This window comes from Odocoileus virginianus, chromosome 9 (assembly GCF_023699985.2).
Source record: "Odocoileus virginianus isolate 20LAN1187 ecotype Illinois chromosome 9, Ovbor_1.2, whole genome shotgun sequence".
NCBI lineage: Eukaryota > Metazoa > Chordata > Mammalia > Artiodactyla > Cervidae > Odocoileus > Odocoileus virginianus.
The window spans coordinates 62092126-62117988 of record NC_069682.1 but is presented as its reverse complement, the minus strand read 5'-3'; the positions used below and the strand labels follow the sequence as shown (position 1 = coordinate 62117988).

Genomic DNA, 25863 nt, shown 5'->3' with positions numbered 1-25863 from the left:
GTATTACTCATAAAAGTCAGCATTACAAATAACATTGTAAATCAACTATGCTTCAATAAAAAAGGGAGACTAAAAAAAATAAATTAAATAACCAAATGTCCATCTATAGAAACACAACAAATAAATCATGGTTATCTCCAAACCACAAAATACTATGCAAACAGCCACAAAACATAAGGTAAATATGCATATAGTAACAATGAAAGATATTCTGTTTCATGACCAAAAATTAAAGGTGCAAGATAAGTACAGCATGATTTAGGTAGGAAAAAAATTTTTGCATACTTAAATATATATAATGTAAATCAGTGTACATAAAATAATGAAAAAGGATACTCACAGAAGTGTTCACAGGTGCTATCTCTAAGTAGGGGAATGGAAAGGAGGTCAGTGTAGCGAAAGAAAGCTTTCATTTTTCATTCTACTTATGCACTGTGGATATTTTTTATGATGACAGTCTATTTGTGTATTACTTACATAATCAAACACACACACATGGCACTATGACAAATATAATTACTGCTGTATGGTGGTGGTGGTGGTGCTTAGTTGCTCAGTCATATCCGACTCTTTGCGACCTCAGGGACTGCAGCCTGCTGCCCATGGATTTTTCCAGGCAAGAATACTGGAGTGGGTTGACATTTCCTCCTCCAGGGGATCTTCCCAATCTAGGGATCGAATCTGCATCTCTTGCATCTTCTGCACTGGCAGGTGGATTCTTTACCACAGAGCCATCAGGGAAGTCCATGTCGTATGGTGGTTCAGTTCAGTTCAGTCGCTCAGTCGTGTCCGACTCTTTTCGACCCCATTAACAGCAGCACGCCAGGCCTCCCTGTCCATCACCAACTCCTGAAGTCCACCCAAACCCATGTCCATTGAGTCAGTGATGCCATCCAACTGTCTCATCCTCTGTCATCCCCTTCTCCATCTGCCCTCAATCTTTCCCAGCATCAGGGTCTTTTCCAATGAGTCAGCTCTTCACATCAGATGGCCAAAGTATTGGAGTTTCAGCTTCAGCATCAGTCCTAGCAATGAATATTCAGGACTGATTTTCTTTAGGATGGACTGGTTGGATTTCCTTGCAGTCCAAGGGACTCTCAAGAGTCTTCTCCAACATCACAGTTCAAAGGCATCAATTCTTCGGCGCTCAGCTTTCTTTATAGTCCAACTCTCACATCCATACATGACCACTGAAAAAACCATAGCCTTGACTAGACAGACCTTTGTTGACAAGGTAATGTCTCTGCTTTTCAATATGCTGTCTAGTTTGGTCATAACTTTCCTTCCAAGAAGTAAGTGTCTTTTAATTTCACGGCTGCTGTCACCACCTGCAGTGATTTTGGAGCCCAGAAAAATAAAGTCAGCCACTGTTTCCACTGCTTCCCCATCTATTTGCCATGAAGTGATGGGACTGGATGCCATGATCTTAGTTTTCTGAATGTTGAGCTTTAAGCCAACTTTTTCACTCTCCTCTTTCACTTTAATCAAAAGGCTCTTTAGTTCTTCTTCACTTTCTGCCATAAAGGTGGTGTCATCTGCATATCTGAGGTTATTGATATTTCTCCCAGCAATCTTGATTCCAGCTTGTGCTTCCTCCAACCCAGTGTTTCTCATGATGTACTCTGCATATAAGTTAAATAAGCAGGGTGACAATATACAGCCTTGATGTACTCCTTTCCCTATTTGGAACCAGTCTGTTGTTCCATATCCAGTTCTAACTGTTGCTTCCTGACCTGCATACAGGTTTCTTAAGAGGCAGGTCAGGTGGTCTGGTATTCCCATCTCTTTCAGAATTTTCCACAGTTTATTGTGATCCACACAGTCAAAGGCTCTGGCATAGTCAATAAAGCAGAAATAGATGTTTTTCTGGAACTCTCTTGCTCTTTCGATGATCCAGTGGATGTTGGCAATTTGATCTCTGGTTCCTCTACCTTTTCTAAAACCAGCTTGAACATCTGGAAGTTCACGGTTCACGTATTGCTGAAGCCTGGCTTGGAGAATTTTGAGCATTACTTTACTAGCATGTGAGATGAGTGCAACTGTGTGGTAGTTTGAGAATTCTTTGGCATTGCCTTTCTTTGGGATTGGAATGAAAACTGACCTTTTCCAGTCCTGTGGCCACTGGTGAGTTTTCCAAGTTTGCTGGCATACTGAGTGCAGCACTTTCATAGCATCATCTTTTAGGATTTGAAATAGCTCAACTGGAATTTTATCACCTCCACTAGCTTTGTTCATAGTGATGCTTCCTAAGGCCCACTGGACTTCACATTCCAAGAAGTCTGGCTGTGGGTGAGTGATCACACCATCATCAGCACAAAACCAGATGGGACTCCGGGTCTGGGAAAGCTGAGCTCTGATCTAGCCACTCCTACCATCAAAGGGGGCTGTGGCCTGAGGTCCAGTAACCAGGTTCTCCTCTCTCTACCTCCTCATCTACCATACAGAGAGAATGCAGTGGACACCAGCCTTTCCAGGTTGACGTGAGAATAGATATCCCTGTGCTTCTGTTCCTGCTGGTCACACTGCCTGGCATGCCTTTCCCTGTTCTTTTCGGCCTAACTAAAATCAAAATCAGCTCAAATACCACTTCTTCTGTGAAGCTCTCAATAAGCCCCAACTTGTTATTCACTGCTTCTTCCTCTTGTATTTCTTTTAAAGTATACTTTGTTCTACCATGTATTTACAGACTGATTGTCATTTGTTTTTAAATCTTTTATTGATGCTTTTGAACTCTGGTGTTGGAGAAGACTCTTAAGAGTCCCTTGGACTGCAAGGAGATCCAACCAGTCCACCCTAAAGGAGATCAGTCCTGGGTGTTCATTGGAAGGACTGGTGCTGAAGCTGAAACTCCAATACTCTGACCACCTAATGCAAAGAGCTGACTCATTGGAAAAGACCCTGATGCTGGGAAAGATTGAGGGCAGGAGGAGAAGGGGACGACAGAGGATGAGATGGTTGGATGGCATCACCAACTTGATGGACATCGGTTTGGGTGGACTCCGGGAGTTGGTGATGGACAGGTAGGCCTGGCGTACTGTAGTTCATAGGTTCGCAAAGAGTCGGACACAACTGAGCGACTGAACTGATAGCCAATTAACAATGTTGTGACAGATTCAAGGGGACAGCAAAGGGACTCAGCCATACATATACATGTATCCATTCTCCCCTAAACTCTCCTCCCATTCAGGCTGCCACATAACATTGAGCAGAGTTCTTTGACCCCTAGTAACCTTTAAACTTGAGTGCAAAGACTATACTATTCAACTCCTCATTGCCTAGGGACAATATTAAGATTCATTAAAAGTATATGTCCTGGAAGGGAGGAAGGGAGAGAAAGAGAGATTTAAGACATTAAAATTTATATAAATATGAAAATCTACTTAGGATTCAAAACTGATTGAAAGTTATCAGAGTCTTTATTACAGCACTTCATAGTGCACTGAGGAGCAATCAGATTAACTATCATTTCATGAGCACTTACTATGCGCCGGATACTGAGCTAAACCCTTGTCATTATTCTCATTTATTTCTCACAACATCTCTGTGAAGGAGTTACTCTTTCTTTATACAGATGAGATCCCTGTGGCTAAGAAAGGAGACCTGACTTACTGAAGGTCATGTAGGAGTCACACCCGTATTTGTCTAACCCCAAAGCCTTTGACATTTTCTCAGTAGTAAAATTATCACTACTGGCAGCCATGGTCAGTTTTCTAGGGGCCTTGAAGAGAAATGCAAAAAAGAGTAAACAGGTCCTAGGCTGGCATCTGGGAACCTGGCTTTTGAAACAGTTCCTAAGTGATAAGGTTGCTTTGCCCATCTGGGGCACTGAACATCTGCTTTCCTTCTGTGAGCCTGCAATTTTAGTAGTTGTTGCTGGCAGAGAATGCCATGGTCTGTCTTCAATAAACATCCTGGTCTCAGTCTCAAATGGGCTTCCCTAACAGAAACAGGGCACATGCGATGATGTATTGCATTGCTGGAAGAAGGAGCCTGTCTGCTGACCCCTCCCAGGGGGCGGGAGAAAACACAGGAAGCCTGTATATGAATTTCTCCAAACTGCCTGATGTGTCTTTTCCCCTTGCTGATGCTACTGTGTACCCGAGAGTATGATTCCGAGTCCCGAGAGAACTTCTAGTGATTTCCTAATCAAGTGAGTCATCCTGGGACTCCGACCCAAAGCACAGAAACCAGAGCAGACAAAACACACTCCTAAGGAGCAAAACAAAAAATAGCAAACAAAACATCTCAGAGGAGAAACGGCAAAAAACAGCAAAATGAGCCTCACTTCTCTGGATTGTCTGGAAACTTGATCCGCAACTCCTGGTTTTTGTATGATCTTTTTTCAAATGTCAGGATCATTTTCTTCACTGAGCTTTCATCCAATGGTTCCTCCTGGTGTAAAGAGACAAATGCAACAATTTCAGTCCAAAGGGGTTGTTTCTTATTCACTAATCACTACTTCTTTCTCGTGGCCCTTACATGCCATTCCTACCACTCACCTTTCTGGATTAAGTGTATAATACACACATACCCCACCATTAGAATGAGGGCTAAGGGTCTACACCATGTGCTACTCAGTATCATTACTCTGTGTGTCTCACATTTAGCACTGGAAGTTCAGCTTAAGGTGTTAAAGATTCACTCATTCAACAAATACTTCTTGAGCATACTGTATGGTACTGGAATAAGTGACAACAGTAAAGGAATATTATATAATATTTATTTCATCCTTCTCTTCTTTCATACAGGTAAGATAATCTTCAGAGGTTTAAAAGAACTTGTTCAAGGTCAAACCCTGAGTCAGTGACAGTGGCCCTCAATCTTTTCCCCACACCAGGGGTCAGCGAACTATGGTCCACATGTCAAATTCAACTTAGAGCCTATTTTTGTAAGGCGGGAGACCAGGGTTCAATTCCTGGGGTGGGAAGATCCCCTGGAGGAGGAAATGGCAACCCACTCCAGTATTCTTGGCTAGAGAATCCCCATGGAGAGGGAGCCTGATGGGCAACAGTCCATGGTGTCACAAAGAGTCGGTCACGACTGAGTGACTAAGCAGACACACACATACACAAGATAAGAATGGTTGTTAAGCAGCAACAGTCACTGCCTTGCGTTTCTTATACATCACTGTATCTAGCCCATCCTAGCTGCTGAGAAGGGAATCAAACAGGGACCTGGAATCCTGATACAGCAACAAGAATTTAGTAACCTTGCTGAGAGTAAGCATAAAAAAACCCCAGCAGGCCACATAGTTTTCTCAGCTCTCATATACTGGAATAATACCTACAAAGGTAAATAAAATGAATTTTTGAAAACACAATCATTTCCTCCAAAAAAAAAAATCTACACTAAAATTTCAGAAATGTTTTTTCTTCAGTTTATTTCCCAGTTTAATGTGTTGTAGTTCACTCTGCTTCTCTAACACTCTCCCAACTCCTAGCTTCACAGCTTTGTGGTCACTGACCATAACTCACACCAAAAGAAACTGCCATTAAGAGAACCAGAAATAGATCCTTTTGGAAAGCACTGAATCATCTCATAATTCTCTTAAGTTCCCAAAAATGTTAGCTATTATTTTATTAAATTTAGATTCTAACATATTGAGTTTTAAATAGGAGATACCTGTACCATTCATTTGGGCATGACACATTTCTTAGATTTTTAATCAATGACTCCTGGACCCTGAGGCACTCTGTTGGAAACCTGCTCCACAGTGTCTATGGCTTTAAAGAGAAGTTCCCTGACTTGGTAAAAACTGAAGGCAATGTTCTGGCCCAGTCAGGACTCAGAGCTTTAGCTTCACTACTTACTACCCACGTAGCAATGTTACTTTGCTGAATATATTATCTTCAAACCCCCATCAAGTCTCATCGATTCCAGCTCATGTGTGAGTTCATCCACTTGCATTTCGAATAAAATTCCAAATTGTTCACATGACCTATATAAGGACAGTCTGGCAGGATTTGGCCCAGTAATCTAACCAACCCCAAATCCCCGTTGGTGCCCCATATCTACTTGTTCACTGTTGACTCTCCAGTGCCCAGGATAGGGCCTGGCATACAGGAGGCATCCAATGAAGATCTGTTGAAGGAAGGAAGAAAGGCAAGCAGAGAGGGGAAAACTATTACCTATATCTTTCAAGGTCATAGAGATGACCTAAAGACATGAAGTACAAAAATCTGTTTTATAAACTACATGACACTATATTAATGTAAGCTATTATTGTAACTCATTGCTGTTTGGTTGGTCTCTAAGTCATGTCTGACTCTTTTGTGACCCCATGGACTGTAGCCTGCCAGGTTCCTCTATCCTTGGGATTTCCCAGGCAAGAATACTGGAGTGGGTTGCCATTTCCTTCTCCAGGAGATCTTCCTGACCCAGGGATCAAACCTGTGTCACCTGCTTTGCAGGTGAATTCTTTATCACTGAGCGACCTGGGAGGCCCTTATTGTAACTCTTAGCATGACTGTTAAGGCAACCAACTTATCACTGGGATTTAACTAAAAAATAATCTACATTTATAGGACAGGGTTAAATCACTTTTAAGCAACTTCAATACCCGTGGCTCTTCTTTCTCTTGGCTAACATCCTGACCACCCTGTAGAAGAAAACTGTATTAGTGTTAATAATACAGCTCTCATAGGATTCCCAAAGTCTTAGTCTCTCCAAGGTTTGGCCTTCCCTCCTTTAATCTGTCTCCAACACTGGGGGAAAACTGAATTATCAGTCTTAGTCATCAGGCACGGCAGTATCTCCAATAGCTCAACGTCAGAAACCAGAGGGAGATTTCAGAAAGATGAATGCTGGTGATGTAGCACAAAAAGGACAATCATATTTTACAAGTTCACGTGACTTTACAGGGGCAAACATCACTTGTTTTTCATCAAATGGGACTTCAGTGGCAGAGAGAAAATAACTCCTGGACTTGTAGCCTTCCATGTGTCATTTTTACAAAGCGATCTCTCTTTCCCTGTCCCTTCCCAGAAGGGCTGGTCCCACACTGCATTTCTGTCTCCCAGGCTAGAAACCATTTACCCGTGACAGCTACTAGCCTAATCCCCCAGTACCAGCAGTGCCCCACACGGGAATTATACCTGCCAATTAACTGCTGCTGCAGGGCTAACAGATTGAGCAGAAGCTAGTGAGGAGGGAGGGCAAGCGGGAGAATGTGCTACACACACTGTTTGTCTAAGGCTGGCAGGACTGCTGTCCTCAGAGAGAAAATTCAGGACTGTCTCCCACCACAGACTTCCAAAGTGTCACCACCTTTTAGGGGCAGATCCCCAAATTAGCATTGGTGCAAATCCTAATGAGGAGAGGGCTATTGTCATAACACAGTAAAGACCTTTTTCAGAATATGAATCCATTTTTTTTTCTTCTCAGATTCATACTCCAGCTTCATTTTTTTAAATCCAAACTTAGCATCGTGTCTTTAAGGGAACCAAAAAACAGCTGGCTCTTAAGAATCTATTTCCATAATTCATATTGAACAAAATGCCAGAGTGAAATAATATACAAGTTAACACTTCAGGATTTAAAAAGACACAAAGGCAAGGTCACTTGATTTTTAATCGCTGATATTTTACCTCTATTCTTTTCAGCTTCATTCATTTATTCATTCAATAAATATTAGTTAAGGGCCTATACCAAGAGCTAGGCATTGCTTGGAATGCTAGAGACACAGCTGTGAACAAAACACAGCCAGTCCCCGTTTTCAGAGGAGGCTGGGGAGAGGACAACAAATGAGTAAAATAACAAATAGGAATTTCAGATCATGACAAGAGCTGTGAAGACAATATGCAGAATAAAGTGGTGAGAGGGTAAAAGAATGATTTACTCTCAAGAGGGCACAGAAGTGAAAAGGCTCAGAAGCAGAAGTGAGTGCAAAGGCCCTGAGGCAACTTGAGGAACAGCAAATAGAAAGGACTTGGGCAGCTCTTTCGCTAAACAGCATTTTTTTCAATCACATCTAAACACCTAATCCCTTACCTCCCTCCTGTAATTTCAACTTTGATGCTTTGGTAAGGCCATTTTAACTGCCTGAAAGGCCCTTCTTCCACTCGTTTGATAAAATTCTATTCCTCTTTCAAAGACTATCGACTGTGCTTAAAAATGAGTGCCTTCTCTGTGTCCTCAGTATGGGCTAGGAAACCACCGTGATCCTCCTCCAATAGTCCATACCAACAGCCCCACAGTTCAGTGCTTGGGTCTCAATTATAATATATAATCCAGAATAATTTAAAAATTCTATCTGTAATGTTCATCACACTTTGCAAAATGCCTTCCAAACTCCACTTAATCTTCATATCAACAAGTGAAACAAATATTCTTAACCCCATTTTACAGATTAAGCTGGGAAGCTCAGAGAAACTAAGCATTTAATCCCAAATTACACTCTACAGATACTGTGTCAAGGCTGAGCATCTCAGCCCCCAGACCATTTCTGCCACCTTACCTCTTCTTCTTCTTCCTCACCCTCTCTGTCGATAATCTGAAGCAGCCGTTTTTTGTCATCATCTGCTTCTTCCACCACAGTCATCTCCTCCTCCCGATAGCGGCCACGCTCTCGAGTACCAGCTTGTCTCCGACGCATCTTCAGCTCTTCCTCTTCATCATCCCGGGGACGTTTTGTGCCCCTGTTGGGCTAAGAGAGACAAAAAAGAAACACAGGATTTCAGAGCTGGAAAATATGTAGAAGGGTATACCCACCAAATATTCCAAAAGTGTTCAAAAATTCCCCAACCAAAAAGCACCAGAGGACACAATTTCTACCACAAAATGAAGTAAAGCTCTAAGTCATTATTTTTCAGGCCCTTAGAGATTCTATACATACAGGGTTACACTCACCTACAAGATAGCTGTTACAGAATTTTTTCAAGACACAAAGGTTAGCCCTTCACAAAAGTTCTCGTTTATACAGAAACCACAGGCAACAAAGTCACTTTGAGCTAATTAAGCTCAATTTAATAGTTAGGATTCAGTCTCCAATACCAATCCCTTAGCACATGGTTTTAATTCAGGTCTGAGACAGATTATAGTCACAAGCAGCTCAAACAGAGAATACTACATATAGAACTTCCAAGGGTCTACAACACTTTAAATTCCTACTTTACAGGCGAGTACAGTAAGGCCAAAGGTCAGTGATTACCCACGGTCACAAAACAGCAGTTTTTAATTGGAATAAAACAGGGCACTTCTGAAATGGGCTTCAGAACTGAGGAGAAAGAACAGTGCACTAGACATCCAACAGTCCAATACCTCCATTCAGCTCCAAGTACTACTGTGCAACTTCAGGCACCTCATTTAATGTCTCTAAGTTTTAGTTATCTCCTCTGAAAATGGAGATTACAACCCTTTTCTCCCCATGTAGTTAAAAACAAATGTTTCTTTGTGTATCTGAACCATTTTTTTCAGCTTTATTGAGATATAACTGACATTAATATAATATAATATAAACTGACATTAAGAACTTAATCACTGTGCAAGTTGAAAGTGTACACATGACAACATGATGTGATTCACACACATACTGTGAAATGATACCACAATAAGGTGAGTTAACAACTCTATTACCTCACATAATTACATTTTCCCCCACCCCCGATGGCAAGGACATTTAAGATCTTAGTAACTTTTAAGTACATAATACAGTATTATTAACTATAGTCACTCTGTTATACATTAGATTCCCAGAACTTATTTATCTCATAACTGGAAGTTTGTACCAAATAGCTGCAAACATTAGTGAAAGAACTCTAAATGATTCATATAATAATACCAGACAAATTAAAATTATTTTTGTTGTTTAGTTTCTAAGTCATGTAAGATCTGTTGAGACCCCATGGACTGTAGCCCGCCAGGCTCCTCTGTCCATGGGACTTCCCAGGCAAGAATCCTGGACTGGGTTGCCGTTTCCTTCTCCAGGAGATCTTCCCAACCCAGGGATCGAACCCACGTCTCCTGCTTGGCAGGTGGATTCTTTACCACTGAGCCACCTGGGAAGCATATAAAATTATTTCTATTAGTTAATTCATCAAATGATTGTGTCTTCCCCAACACAAAACACTTGTGTTAGACTCTTCAATGAGCTTTTCTTTATCTGTTATATTAACTGCACACACCAACAGTGTGCTGGGTGCAATGTGGTATGTTATTAGCAAAGTGAAGAAAATGCTGCATTCACTGCCATCCTGCTAAGTTGTTTGCTGATAACAAATTTCTCTTCTACATGTTACACATCTCATCTTGTGACTTATAAGCCACACTGTTACTGAACTCTGCCACCCTAGTGGTGCAAAGTCATTCCCCTCTATATTCAAGTACCCTCCTGGGTCCACATACCAGGTGCTTCAGTAAGTCTCAGCATACAGCACCGCTTAGAAAACTCACATTAGACAATTTGGTTTGTGGGGTACCACCTGCCATTTTTTGCTCTGTTCCTGAGTCTCCCTGGGATAGATTATAATTTCATATGATCACACTTTATTTCCATAAATATAAAAATTACCAAAATTGCTGCCATTATTACCCATCTACATTTTTAAAAGGAGGAGAAGAAAAAGGAAATCAACATGGCAGGAACCACAGAGTACAAGGAAAAGGAGGTGGTGGTTTTCATGTGAGAAGGAGAATGAGGTAGTTAGCTCCGAAAGGAGGGCAGGCTCTAAACTGGAAATCTGTAGCTCCCCAGCAGGTAAGGAACTTCAGCCCTCCCGGGAGCACTAATTCTTTCGGGCTCATAAAACAAGCCCTGCTGTGGTTCTGATTAGCGTGAGCCTATGGCAGCAGCCAAGTCAAAGCATGAACTCCATAGTTCTCCATAGAGAGGAGATTTCTGGATTGTTTATCACAGAGCAGAGAGAAAAGGCAGTGGACCACAGTTAAAGGGGAAAGCTAAATTCAGCCACAGTTAAAAAATGCAAAAAAGAACACTGGCAGTGGCTCTTTCAAACACATCTTCTAATCCTACTTCTGTAAAACAAACATTTCAGAAGTCAGGGAGGAGTTTCATTTTTACCACTGATAACAATAATTTCCAATGAAATAGCACTTTCCTTCTGCAGAACTTAAAGCGCTCCTTTTCATCTTCACCACGTGTCTGGGGACGAGAAGTAGTTAACAGTTCTATTTTATAAGCAGGGAGACAGGATGCCTGAGATCCTTTAATAATCTCCTGTAAAGACAACATAGTGCCTTCTAAAAGTTGAAACTGATCTCTGGGAAGTTTGCCAGTTTCCATGATTCCAGAACCCTAACTGAGACAGATCTGAGGGACTTTCAGCCAAGAACAAATACCCATGAACCTAAGTCATACAAGACCTCAGCCAAGTTAAAATAGCATTTGCTAGGCCATTCATTCAACAAATAATTTGTTAGAGAACTCCAAAGCATGAAGGATCCTTGAGCAATCAGCCTGGCCTAGGACCAGTCCCAGGCTTCCATTAGGGTAATGTCTAAATGGGGACCTGGGATAGACTGCTAGAATGGATTTGGGGAGACACGGATAGTTTTGCTAATCTTCATGAAGAATTTTAAGCACATTCCTAAGAGGGCAACCTTTAGGTTTACCCACTGTATCTCCAATTTCCTTCCTCTTCACACAGGGTATTCAGCTTTACCTCCTCTCATGGAGGACAACTCTAGGACAGAACGAATACAGGAAAACCCACCGGGATAGTTCGACTTGGCTCCTTCACCAACATACCAGCTTCCCATCCCACTCTCCAACAGATGGATAAGTTGCTCAAAGGCCTGGATATGTTTTATTTCAGCATTCTTCTCTCCCAAGGCAAAATCTTAAGAACTTCTGTTCTTCACTTCTCAACTCTCAATTCTCTCTTTTTCAGATACTAATAACCCTCCAAATAGAGAAATTTCTATTCATTTCTGAAATCTGACCACTCTAAGTAATAAAGGTTAAAAATTCATTTCTTTAACAAATATATAGTAAATGCCAACTATATGTAAGGCGCTGTGCTGGGGACTTGGGACACATGTGAAAATAAGACAAACACTGCTTTGCTCTCAAGGGGCTTAAAAGTCTAGGACACAGCAGTCAGTCAAAATATACTGCAAGCCAAAGATTTAATTTAAAATTTTTTAGCAGCCAAATTTTAAAAAGTAAAAATAAATAGGAAAATTTTTAATATAGTTTATTTAATCTAATATATCTAAAATATTATCATTTCAACATGCAATGAATATAAAAAAATTACTCATAATGTATTTCTTTTTTTTTTAATACTAAGTCTTTGGAATTTGGTGGATGTATTTTACACTCATGATGCATCTCAACACAGAACTAGCCCCATTTCAGTGCCCAACAGACATATGCAATTAGTGGCTACCTTACTGACATCCCAGGTCTAAGGAATTTTCATCTGAGGGGTTCCTGTTCCCTGATAATGTCAAAATAAAATTGGGTTTCTGGCAACAATGAATGAAATAGGCACTCATACAAAGCTGAAGTCCTATTTATGAAAGATCACCCACTAAAATCTATGAAGCTAACACCACACTGACCCAGAAATAAACTTCTAGATTATATTTACCCATATTCACCACTGAGGGAGTGCTCAGTTGCATAAAACAAAGCAAGAATATGCAGGAGGGGAAGAACCGAGGCACTGTCAAACTGATTTTGCTACAGAAGAGCCAAAGGGCTCTGGATCCAGAAAGGAAACAGAACACTCACAGCCTGTCAGAGAGAGGTCAGCAGCTCAGGCCTGAGGTCTCCTTGTGTCTCACACAACCAATCCCAAGAGGATTATGCCATTCTTACCAGTCACCTTTGGAGATTAATTTGTTTGGGTATCTGAAAGGTGTCTGGAATCCCTCAAGATGAAAGAATGACAAAAGAAACTGTTCTTAACAAAGTCATTTCTCGGCTGCTGCTACCCACAGCAGAAAAATGATTAACTCCTAACTTCTGATGTACTAGAACATCAGCCTTTAAGGATTTTTAGTCTTCTACAATTCCCTGCCTTACTCCCAACAGGTGGGGAGTGGAACAAATGCTCACTAAGCGTTTGCCACCAGCCAACTACATAGCTGGTATCCTTTCCAGGCTACACAAAGGGTTCCCACTTGCTCAAAGCCAATAGGAAGCTCCAAAAATACATATTACATATATATTATATATACATATATGCATATATAAATATATATTTTTAACTTTACAAAAATCTTGAAGCCTTGTTTGTGTATAATGGATGAGATATATATATACCCATCTGACTAGAAATAAAAATCAAGACATCGCCATGAAAGCTTTCAAAGCATTAAAAAATTAAATAAGCAATCTGCCTAGAATATTCCCTGCATACCCAGACAATATCCAACCTAAAGCTTTATGTTCCATTTTTCCCTCTCTCTCTCTTTCTTTGTCTCTGTCTCTCTCTCTCTCTTTTTAATTAAAAAGCAATGAGAAGCTGTAGCTATAATGAGGGGCTGTGGGAAAATGCAGTTATATTGGGCTCAAAGTAATGTACCATAGGAAGAGGCTACCTCACCAGAACGAATCCTAAATTAAAACTCCACTATGAAACCAACTCCATTTCCTCTGAGCATGCAATCTATATTATCGCATTTATGGTCTGTCTCGACCTCAATTAGACTTGGGGGGGGGAGGAAGAAAGGGGACTTCTATAATAAGCAATAATGGCATCATTATGATAAATTATGAAAACACAGTGCAATTATTAATGTGAAGAGCACATTTGTACTAGGATATAATGTAGATGTGCATTTGTGGGGGCAACATCTAAATGTAGCTCAATATTCCGAGTTACCTGGCTAAGAAATGGAGTAATTTTCACAAAATGTACTTTGATGTTAATGGCAGAAGAAATATGTTCAATTTTACTAAGGAAATGGAAAAACTCAAAGGAAATCTGTTAACTTCATAATAAACCAGGAATTCTTTGCCTAGCACCAAGCAGGTCACATATCTTCAGAATATGGGCCTTCCAAGTTGGGGCACAAAGTGCCGTTTCCTAAATATCAAACTATAGGAAAGACTCAGAAATCTGAGTGGAAAGATGATCTAGTTTGTCCCTCTTTTTAGAGAAATAGGGAAATCTGAGGTCAGTGTGTTTAAGCACCTTGTCTGTGGTAGGTAATAACATAAGGCTTCTAATTCCCAGTATAGCTCCTTTCCTCCTTTGCCATATTAATCAGTCATTCCTAACCTGTGTGCAGTGGTGATATCCTGTTTGGAGAAGGAATTTTGGAGTCAGATTTTCCTAAATTCAGATCCTGGCCCCTTTACTTAGCAGCCCTGGAAAGTAACTTACTCATTCCAGGTTTGAGTTTTTTCAATCTACAAACTAGGAACAACAACCGCTTTCACACAGATGTTTGTGTATATATGTGGTATACACAGTGTTTCTAAAGTGCTGATCACAGTTTAGCCCATAGAAGACAATACATGTATCTCTCTTGAATACACCTGACTCAAAATCAAAGAAATTCAAGGCTGGAAAGAGTGTTGACCATTAACAGTTTTTAAAATAAGGATCCCACTTTTAATGTCAACATACTTGACAGACCCCAAACCCAGCTGTATTTTTTAGTATCCAATGAGTGAGAAAATACACAATGACAACAAATACTTTCTATGTATTTGGTAATACCTTTCCAATGAATTTATGTTTTTAAATCCCACATTTCTGAGAGGGAGAAGAGCAGAGCTGACAGAAACAGAGAAAGAGTTTGATCAATTTTGAGAGAGATTTTGAGAAACTGAGATTCATTCTACAGAAAATGCTTGTGTACATCTGGATTCGAAACCTTGTGCAATAATTCTGAGGCGCTAGAGACAATCCACACTTCAGGAACCCTTCATCTAACTAGATTATCTTTCTGAGGTGTGAAGACCCTTTAAAACATTGTGGTGTAGGTTGGGGCTTTCCTAACACTTTTGGTGACCAGAAACTTAACCTTCTCCCTAAACTGCACCCCCTCCATCTCCGAATCACTCAGAGAGTTCATTCAATTAAGGAGAAACCTTTCAACTTATAATTTTCTTCCCCAGTCCATAATCTTTCTCCTTAAAGCAATATAAAATTGGTTTAGTCTCACTCTCACATTAAAAAAAAAATCTTTAGGTTTTAAGACAGTAATCCTATTTCATTCTGCCTCTCCCACTGCCTTTTCTTTTTCAGAATAAACATTTTCAATATGAGAGGGTAAAGGTATGCAACACAGCTAAGGGAGGTATACATAATTAAAGTCCTTCCTACCTTTATTTTGGGATTTCATAATTTTAAAGCTTTCCGATACCTCTTCAGATGATTAGACATATGGAATGCCACAAACCCAAGATTGTGGATGGATTGCTCTAACCAATTTGAAGTGCTCAGAAATCATCTGCTGTTAACCTCGCCTGATTACATTTTGTCAGAATAAAAAGGAGTTTTCAAACATTCATTTTGACCAGATGGTAGTGAGTGGCCTGACCCAGAAGTTACAGATGAGCTGCAGTAATGAGTTTTCCCTTGCCTTTACTGGCTGCACATTCACTGGTGACATTTTACAACTAGGGCTTCTGGCTCAATCAATATTTGCAGGCATGAAACCTGCCAAAGTTAACATCAGGGCTCCCTTGCAAATTTGCTTGAGGCACCAGAACTGAAAAAGCTCACAATCTCTAATGCTGCAAGTATCATCAGCCAGAGTTCATAATTAGGGATCAAAGTCATCAGAGACAGAAAATTCTACCCACTCAAAGGGTTGTTGTGATGATTAAAACATCTTACAAAGGGGCTTTGTGTAAACTATAAAGCACTATTATCAACATAAGGGATTATCATAATCACATTTTTAAGAAATATCTCAGTGGCAATTCCAGATATTCACATATAATTATATATTATGCCTTTGCAAGAATCATGGCAATATGCCACCTTTTCTTCTGAAAGAAAAACCAGGTACCAAAAACTCCTCAAAATCTCAAAACAAAGTCAATGCAAATATTAAACAGAACCCTCATTTATTTAACTCCCAATTTAAAAGATTACAGATACTAAGAGCCCAGTAATTACTTGACAATGTGGATCTTAACCATGTCCACAAGGGGTGGGGTGGGGGAAAATCAATGTATCAAAAAGAAACATCAAAGATCTCATGTATGATCTGGAATCTGATTGGCTGACAAGCAACATGGATGTGATTTATGATTTAAATCACCAGTCATGAAGACCCTACTTAACAATTTTTCCTACCAAAAGAATTTTTACTCCTTGTTAAAGCCTGAATATATATTTGTCTCGCTTCCAAAGAGTGTGCATAATTTCTTTTTTGGAAGTACAAACTATTCTTTAGCGTTTGTGATTTACTTTGACATCTTCTCTGATTAATTCTGCAGTTGCATCAGAAAGCCGAATGTTGATTTGGTTTCTTTATTTATCAAGCCTAACAAGAGGCAGATACTTGTAAAATCATTGTAAGGTAAACCACCTCCATTTTAACAGACAATATGAATGTTTTGTTAGCGACACCAGAACCATGATCATTCATTCATTCACTCAGGAAGTATTTACTGAGCTAATAGAACCTGAATATCACTCTATTAGGTGCTGGAGGGAATACCAGACATCAAACCAAGAACAACTACCACAAGAGAATTGCACTGATCTAAAAGAAGCAACAGAGTACAATGCAAAGAGAGGAGACCAATAATCTGAAAAATCTGGGTGCTAGTGAATCACTTAAAAGTCACATGACTTTAGATTAGTCACTGAACCTACCAGCTCTGCATTTATAAAACTGCTCTGCCCTTGCTCTGTTACCTCATAGGATTGTCTTTAATCAGGCAAGGGAGAGTAAGAGTAAGTAAAATAAAGATACAGCACTTTGAAAAGAAAGCAGAGCCTGGGATTCAATTTCTTTTAATGACAGCTAACTGCGAAGTCCTACATATACAACAGACATTTACAATTACTTTTGATGCAGAATATAATCACAATTATATTTCTCTGCCCACTTGAGTGACTTTGTGAAAGGTTTTGTTGAGATAAAGATACTCTGTAGGTATCGTAAACCCTTAGCCTTAGTCAGGAGTAACAATATCAAGGACTACAACCAGTTGGGCCATGACTTGTTCTGCATGATTCCCTACTAGCTTTTCCTTCCTCCCTCCCCCGATTGTGTGCATAACTGTACCATTTTGCCAAATTTATTTCAAATCTTTTTTTAAATAAAATATTATACAGTTAAAGTGTCCTATGTACCCTTCTCTAATCCAATGTCACTGTGTACCCCTCCTTAATCCAATTTCTTTATCACCCTTCTTAGAAGTGATCACTATCCTAAACTGGGTGAATGGCAGTACATATAGGTAGAATCCTAATTGGTTGAACTGAAAGAGTATGAGCAGGGTAAAGTCCTCTGTTTAAATTCAAAATAGTAAATGCAAAAAGTCCCTGCCAGGGGAGATATGACTTCAGAGCTGACAGTTTTAGCAAACGTCTTTTTCAACAGGATGGCCAACTTAAAATTTTTTAAAAGCTGAATGCACATTAAGGGTGCACTATTAGAAGCAAAATATCCAATTCGGCTACAGTCCCATAGAACAGAGTTAGCCACCACATTTTTAAAAGAGGCAATGTGATCTCAATATTGCATGAGCAGGGTAACACAGGGTTTGAACCCTTGCTACAGGAAAAAAACAATAAGGGAATGAAAGAAGAATCTGGAAGGGACCCAGGAGTCACCTTCAGTTATTCAAATGATGCCCTGGAATGGAGTGAATACATAGTGCTACCATGAAGAACAGATCACCCTCCTTTCTCCTTTTATTCCAGCTAGAAAAATCCTGAAAGTGAAAGTGAAAGTGAAGTCGCTCAGTCATGTCTGACTCTTTGAGACCCCATGGACTGTAGCCCACCAGGCTCCTCTGTTCATGGGATTCTCCAGGCAAGAATACTGGAGTGGGTTGCCATTTCCTTCTCCAGGGGATCTTCCCAACCCAGGGATCGAACCCAGGTCTCCCGCATTGCAGGCAGATGCTTTAACCTCTGAGCCAAAAATCCTACTCAGCCTTAAGCCCCAACTCAAAGGTCACCTTCTCTAACAATCATCCAAATGCTGCCCAGGAAGACCTCTGAGCTTCCTCAGCACTGTATCATATCATACCTCTATCAGTACACAACATATGCATTAATAAATCTCCATCTCTGACACTAAATCATAGGCTAGGTCCTCAAGGGTAGGTGTCCTGAGATCTAACCTTGCTGCTAACACACTCAGCATCCAACAGCGTCAACTCATAGCAGGTACTTAACCCATGTTGCTAAATCAGTGAGAGATGACAAGGGAAGAGGAGAGCTAAACCAATGTACTACTCAAGAATCGTAATTCACTACTAGCAATCCTAAAGGAAATCAGTCCTGAATATTCATTGGAAGGACTGATGCTGAAATTGAAGCTCTAATACCGTGGCCACCTGATGCGAAGAGCTGACTCATTAGAAAAGACCCTGATGCTGGGAAAGATTGAAGGCAGGAGGAGAAGGGGATGACAGAGGATGAGACAGTTGGATGGCATCACTGACTCGATGGACATGAGTTTGAGCAAGCTCTGGGAGTTAGTGATAGACAGGGAGGCCTGGCGTGCCACATGCAGTCCATGAGGTCACAAAGAGTCAGACACAACTGAGCAACTGAACAACAATAATTAGCAAATGTATACAATGTATGCATATTCTCAGAATTACCTGGATCATTAGATAACAGCAACCAGGCAGAATTCATCTGTTCTGTATTTACATCTTTAATCATTTTATGCCCCTCTGGGCCACAGTTAAGCAAATTTTCTCATGGTAGCACCGAGTGGTATTCAGAGGGTATTCAATAGTAAAGTGTCTGTGTAACCTTATAATTTACAGATGAATAAACTACGACTCAAGGAAGTGACAAGACTTGAGCCTGAAGCCATAGAGCTGGGTCTGGACTCTAACTCCCACTTTGACAACAGCCCACAACCCCCCAGTCCACTTTCCTTGGTCACAACTTCAGAAACTATTACCTTGAAGGCAGTAATCTGCATCATCTTTCCCTGCTGCCATCATCATTCAGCTAACACTAAGATCTCTTCTGTCACTTTTCTGCCCATGCTGTTAGCCAGGAAAGCTTTTCTGTAGTTGCTCCTTGCCTGTTTGGAAGCTCACTGACCAGAAGAGCTCACTGTCATCTGTCTATATGGAGATTTCTGTAAAACTCCTTTCCTTAGATCATCCGGGCAACCCACACCGAGCCCAGTGGGTACCTACCATGAACACCAGTCCATTCTTAATCTTTAAACATTAAATAACAAATTAATATAGCAGTGTTCAAATTATTCATAGTTTTAGACCCAAGGTTCAGATATAAGACTCAAAACTGCATTCCTCTTTCAAACAGAAGGAGTGGCTGCAATGCGGGGTGAGAGGATATACTTGCAGAAAGACAGATAGGAATGAAAAAGTGAAGATATTTTTAGAAAATGGGGAGGTGGGGAATATTCAGAGTATACTGAATGGCCTGGGACTGACTGAATGAGAACCAGACCATAAGTGAGAAATGTCATGTTATTCATTTACTCTTTCACAACTGCTTATTATTTCCTCAAGGGTTTTGACATGATTTTGATCTCTGGAGTCCAGGACATCAGATATTACCATTATTTCTTTTAAAGCTTAAAACTTATCCACACAAATCTGTTATACAATGGCTGCCACATTTATTTCAAGGAAGACAGGACTCACGTGAAACTTCTGAGTATCTTGTGAAAGATACTGGCTTAAAACTCAGCATTCAAAAAACTAAGATCATGGCATCTGGTCCCATCACTTCACGGCAAATAGATGGGGAAACAATGGATACAGTGACAGATTTTATTTTTTGGGCTCCATAATCACTGCAAATGGTGACTGCAGCCATGAAATTAAAAGACACTTGCTCCTTAGAAGAAAAGTTATGACCAACCTAGACAGCATATTAAAAAGCAGAGACATTATTTTGCCAACAAAGGTTCATCTGGTAAAAACTATGGTTTTTCCAGTAGTCACGTATGGATGTGAGAATTGGAGTATAAAGAAAGCTGAGCGCTGAAGAATTGATGCTTTTGAACTGTGGTGTTGGGGAAGACTTTTGAGAGTCCCTTGGACTGCAAGGAGATCAAACCAGTCAATCCTCAAGGAAATCAGTACTGAATATTCATAGGAAGGACTGAAGCTGAAGCTGAAGCTCCAATACTTTGGCCACCTGATGCGAAGAACTAAATCACTGCAAAAGCTCCTGATGCTGGGAAAGATTGAAGCCAGGAGGAGAAAGGGACAACAGAAGATGAGATGGTTGAATGGCATGACCGACTCAATGGACATGAGTCTGAGTAAACTCCAGGAGTTGGTGATGGACAGGGAGGCCTGGCATGCTGTGGTCCATGGGGTCGCAAAGAGTTGGACCCGATTAAGCGACTGAACTATCTTGTCAAAGAGTATTTTTCAACATTTTGGATAACATTTTAAAGTCTGCAAATGTAGCACGATTTTACAATATATTTTCCAGCACTGGAGTGCCGATTTACCTCACTCTCGGCTTGAATGAAGTATCTGCTGTTATGGCCTCAACACACGCCTGTTGATGAATCCATCAAAAACAACGAAAAGAGATGGCTTCATGTCTGCTTTTGTCTAGGATGCACTTTATTTTCCTCAACTCAAAGGTTTTATTATTTCTAGAAGCTTTACAAACCACTAAAGTTAGCAAAATACCTCCATTCCCAATAAAGACAAGGATGGTAAGTGAGTTTGAGTCAGAAACAATTCTTCTACCCGGAAAACAGAGGGACCCAATGACCACGTGGAATATGATCAAAAGGAATTCTTTGGTGGCCTGGGTGAATGCCTCCTGAGAACCTACAAATTCCCCCTACAAGCTCTATCCCCACCAGTACAATGCTCTCAAAAAGAACCTAAAAGTGGCTTCAAAGTGATTTTAAACTAGTAACTGCTCACCTCAAAAACATTTTAGGATACTTAAGTTTCCTAGCAGTACTGTCTAGTAGACTAGATAAGGCAAAATGCATACCTTATTGGGCAGGAAGAAACTCCACCAAGGGTCAAGATAATTAAATAATGTCTCATACAGAAAAAAAAATTAAATACATGGTAGAATAAAAAAACTGTTTTGAATCATCTCTCTCCTTTTTAAAGTTTCCTTGGAAGCTTGGTAGGCTTTTAGCATTAAAAAAGAAAAAAAACTTAATTGATCTCCTTTAAAAAAAGTGAAAGTCGCTCAGTCGTATCCAACTCTTTGCAACCCCATGGACTATTCAGTCCATGGAATTCTGTAGGCCAGAATACTGGAGTGGGTAGCCTTTCCCTTCTCCAGGGGATCTTCCCAACCCAAGGATCGAACCCAGGTCTCCCGCATTACAGGAGGATTCTTTACCAGTAAGGCACAAGGGAAGCCCATGAATACTGGAGTGGGTAGCCTATCCCTTCTCCAACTGATCTTCCCGACCCAGGAATCAAACCGGGGTCTCCAGCATTGCAGGCAAATTCTTCACCAACTGAGCTATCAGGGGAGTCTTTAAAAAAACTTTACCTTAAAACAGTGCAAAGACACTGTTTTGGGGGGGTTTTGTGTTTGTTTTTTTTTTCATCATGCAAAGACATCATTACAAGTTATAACAGCTTTATTTTTTTATAAAGGAAAGTAAAGTGAATTTTCATAAGACGGTTTCCTCTGTGGGTGAATCTCTAGCTGGTTACAACCAACTCAGAGAGAGCTATCAAGGCAAACTACCCATTAGCTGTCAATTTAGAATGACTCCAGGAAGCTAGCCCCGGAGCTCCACCAATATCTTTTCAACAACCTCTTAATCTTGTTTACAACACCTGTGTTAAAGCAGCCTGACATCAATCCTACTCTCTTGTCTCAGACTGAAATTACTTAGAAACTTGAGAATTCCAGTAAACATATCAAAAAAAACAGAGAGACACTGGCTGAGAAACCCTATACACAAGGGAATTCAGCCACCTCTTTTAAACAAAGCTGCATGAGTAAGCCAGGATGGGCCTCAATAGGCCAAGATGGATATAAACCTTACCAAGAGCTTCTCAGGAAGCACTGAGGTCAGAGAATCGCAGGGTTTAAAGAAACCATAAAGAATTCCTCCTCCAGATTCCTCACCAAGTGATTATCCAAGCTACAGAACAGTGACCATTAACTGTGTGTATTATATACCCGGAATTATATTATATTATATATAAGTATATTATATATACTTGACATTTCATTATTTTTTCAATCCTCATACAACCCTGTCAGGTAGGTAAGACCATTCCCCCGTTTCTTCAAGTGAGGAAACCAAAGCTCGGGGGGTGGCTTGCTTAAACAAGCTGCCTAAGGTCAAGGAGATGGAAAATAGTGGAGACAGGATTCAAGCAGTCAACCTAAGCCCAAAGCTCTCACTCCTGCCAGGATACCACACTACTACCATGTGATGGGGAAATTATCCCACCTTAACTGACTTCTGTGCTGACTACAGATCTGTGTCCCAAGGCTGCTTAAGCTTAAGTGAACTTTTAGCAGCTCTGCCACTTCCTGTTTCAGAAACCCATTTGTGTCCTTGGCCTGTATAAAATATACAGTACATTCAAAATGATGCTAAAGTAGTCCAATTTATAGAGGGGGATAGTGCAGGGAGAAGAGAATGGATTCTAGTGGTCAGACACCTAACTTTGTTGTTACTAGTGTGTGACCTTGCTTGGGCAAATCGCCATGTCTCACCCTTGGAAAAAGCTCCCATAGCAAGCAAGTGCCTAACCCAGAAAAATAATAAGTGTTTAAGGGAAAAAAAAAAAAAATCAAATGGAAATGGATGTGCCAGATATAACCAACACGAAATAAAAATTAACCTTGCTGTATTGTTTCTTATCTTTTGCCTATAAGGCTGGGTAAAGAGAAAACAGCAATTATAACCCAAAGTAACATTGGTATAAATCTTTGGCAAACAAATGATTAGTGAATCTCTTGTTTTAGAGTCAGAGACAGCGCTGATCTTTGAAGAAAAAAAAAAAAATTCCAGTCAACTCTCAGGTTATTACAGTATTGAAATCAGACTTTTATCAAGATCATCAACTGTTAAGTTTCACCCAACCCAGTGAGTCCTATGACCAGGGCCAATGACAATCACAAACTCAGCTTAATCTTCTCTCCATGAAGAAATAAGAGACAAGAAAGAGAAGGCAACTGAGAGGGTGCCAATTCTTCACATAAAAAGATCCCTGGAAGAAACCCAAATTCAGCCACCTGATCACTGATTCACTGCTTCATTCACTCACCTTCATTCTTTTTTTTCTTCAGTCAAGACACATTCACTGAGTATTTACTATACAGTAGGTACAGTATAGTCACTGGCCTAGAGGAAATCAAAGTCCAGTGGGAAGAAAGAGATTTAATGAACTAATTTCAATAAAGAATTGTTGGGAAAGGCAGCTTCATGCATGCACTATTTCAAATCCCACTCAGTCACATAAAAATGGGCCTTGGGCCTGGAATAGTTCTTTACAAGAGATAAGGAACCCATATGGCCGATGCCTGGTTTATCACTTTGTACGGGAATATCTTTCCCTGTCTGAGGCTCAGCAAGTGTTCCTTTGTTCTGCTTAAGTATGTCTGTCAACAGCCCTGAGTTATACCACAACTTTCTGGCCTGGGTCCTTCTGCTGCTATAAGCAGGGTGCACACAGACCAGCTATCCATCACTGGAAGGGGGAGGGCCCTGCTAGCCACAAGGGACTGACCCATCCTACTGGAGCTGATCTTTCTCTGTCTCTTCTCTTTGTGAGCAAAGCATTGTCCCATCCAGTGCTTGACTGTGTTGTGCTTTCCTTGGCAACTCCAATACCAAGATGCCATGGCGGCATTTGAAGTCTTCCCCTGGGACTGGTAACTGACGCACGGTGTTCTGGCACCCTGGATTTGACAAGCAGTGTGTGGTGCTGTACTGGCCAAGAATGATAGGCATGGCAGACCACAGGCGAACACAAGGTAGGTGATGGGAGCATGCTGCTGCATCCTACTCTTCAGGGTGTTTCTTTTTTTAAGTTACCTTCATCCACTGAAGCCCTCAATCAGGAAAAAGATTCTACCACCTACTTCTTGGGTATCTTTGAGCAAGTCACTAAACCTCTGTGAACTTTCTTTCCTCAGCTGTATAATAGAAATAAGAATACTGACTTCCTGAACTTGCCTTTAGGATGCGAGAGAATGACAAATCAAATAGCTCAATGCCTGGCTCTTCAATACCTTGTAGTTCCCAACCTTCTATTTTGTTCTCTTGCCTTGGTGACACAGGAAGGAGAAAACACATATTCTTTTATTTCATTGAAAGTATGACAATTTCTACAAGCTCCTCTATGAGCTGTTTTTCATTCGTTTCAAATCAGGAACATACTAACCCTTTAAGTGACCCCCTTCTCCGACAGACACAAAGATAATCTGTCAATTGAAGGCAAATCTACCTCTAATGTAGAGGCAATACTTCCAGACCAGCTGCACATCTACCTCCTGATATTATCCTGTTAGATTTTATGTCAAGCTTCTAAAAAAAGGTATACTCCCCATACTCAGCAACCAAAGTGCCTCCACCTCACACAAGATGAACCATGGCTAAAAACTGCTTTTTGTTTTTCAATTAAAATAAGAATTCATCAACATCTTGCCAATAGCACAACTAGAATACGGAGCCCAATATCAGACTGTTAACCAGTCTCCATCTTGCTCTAATGGTGGTTTTAAGCACACAGAAAAGGTGGGGGGGGGGGGGGAATTACTCATTTAAACAAAACGTTTAAACCTCTAATTATGGGTGGGGCAGACACCAAGAAGATGGAAAGTGATCTGCAATCTTCATTATGGAATCTGACCACTCGTATAAGTCACAGTCAGCCAGAAGGCAGACACCATCTCTTACCCCCACACTGAGCCTTCTGTGTCCTTTTAAGTTCTGTGGGGATAGAAGAAGAAATCTTTGGAAAAAGAAAAAAATGAGGGACAAGAATCAAAATTTCTGTCTCCTTAAGTTCATTATGCTGAATGAGGCATAAGGATCCCCAGTGAGAAGCCAGGAAGATAATATTCAGGGACTACACTGGCAGGCTAAGCAGCCTGAGGGCCTTTGAAACTCTCAAGTCTTTTAAAAACTGGCCAGCTCAGGTGGTGCTTAAGCAATTCTTTTTATTTGCAGAAAAGTCCTGTCATCAGTGGTAAGAGATGCACAGAAAATTAGATGGTGCCCACCAATAGCACCTCTGGTCAGAAAGAAATCTGTTCCTCTGCAGATACGCCTGTACCATTGCTAATTTGTGTTATCTCTGCCCGTTCAGATCTCTATGTGCTAACTCAGGAAAAAAAAGTCCCTGCCAACTAACTGTGACAAGTCTGATGGCAGAACTCCCACTGGAAGAATCAGCAGAGACGGCAAAGGCAGGCAATTATTCCCCCTCGTTAGAGAGGGTTCTTTTCAAGTTGTTGTCTTTTCCGTTTTGTTTTATTTTTTGTCTTTTTTTTAAATTTTGAAAACAAAGAGTATCCATTCACAACCACTGCTCACAGCAGTCACTCACAAAACTGGCAGAAACTGAAATTCCCCTCAAGCCAACTGAAAAAGATGTCCTGGAAGTAACCAGAAAGGCGGTGCCCCTTTAATTACTCACTGTAATGTAAAACCAGACATGGAGAGGATGGCCACAGCAGAGCAGATCTGGGCAAAACAGTGGTGATATTTAATCATCAGTCCAGACCATCTGCAACTGTTTTGCAGAGGCGCATAAAGTTTATGGATTCCAAAGCTTCCTACAAGCTACCAGGTGCT

General features: G+C 40.6%; 1 protein-coding gene across 1 annotated transcript in view; it reads right to left on the bottom strand.

The window, feature by feature from the left end:
* The window catches only part of CTNNBL1 (catenin beta like 1), a 159619-nt gene that overhangs the window by 122191 nt on the left and 11565 nt on the right, over positions 1–25863 (bottom strand). Inside the window, exons 2-3 of the mRNA XM_020892118.2 lie at positions 8456–8644; positions 4286–4392 (exon numbers count right to left, since the gene is read on the bottom strand). Of these exons, the coding sequence (XP_020747777.1) occupies positions 4286–4392; positions 8456–8644 (296 nt within the window). The remainder of the gene's footprint in view (positions 1–4285; positions 4393–8455; positions 8645–25863) is intronic.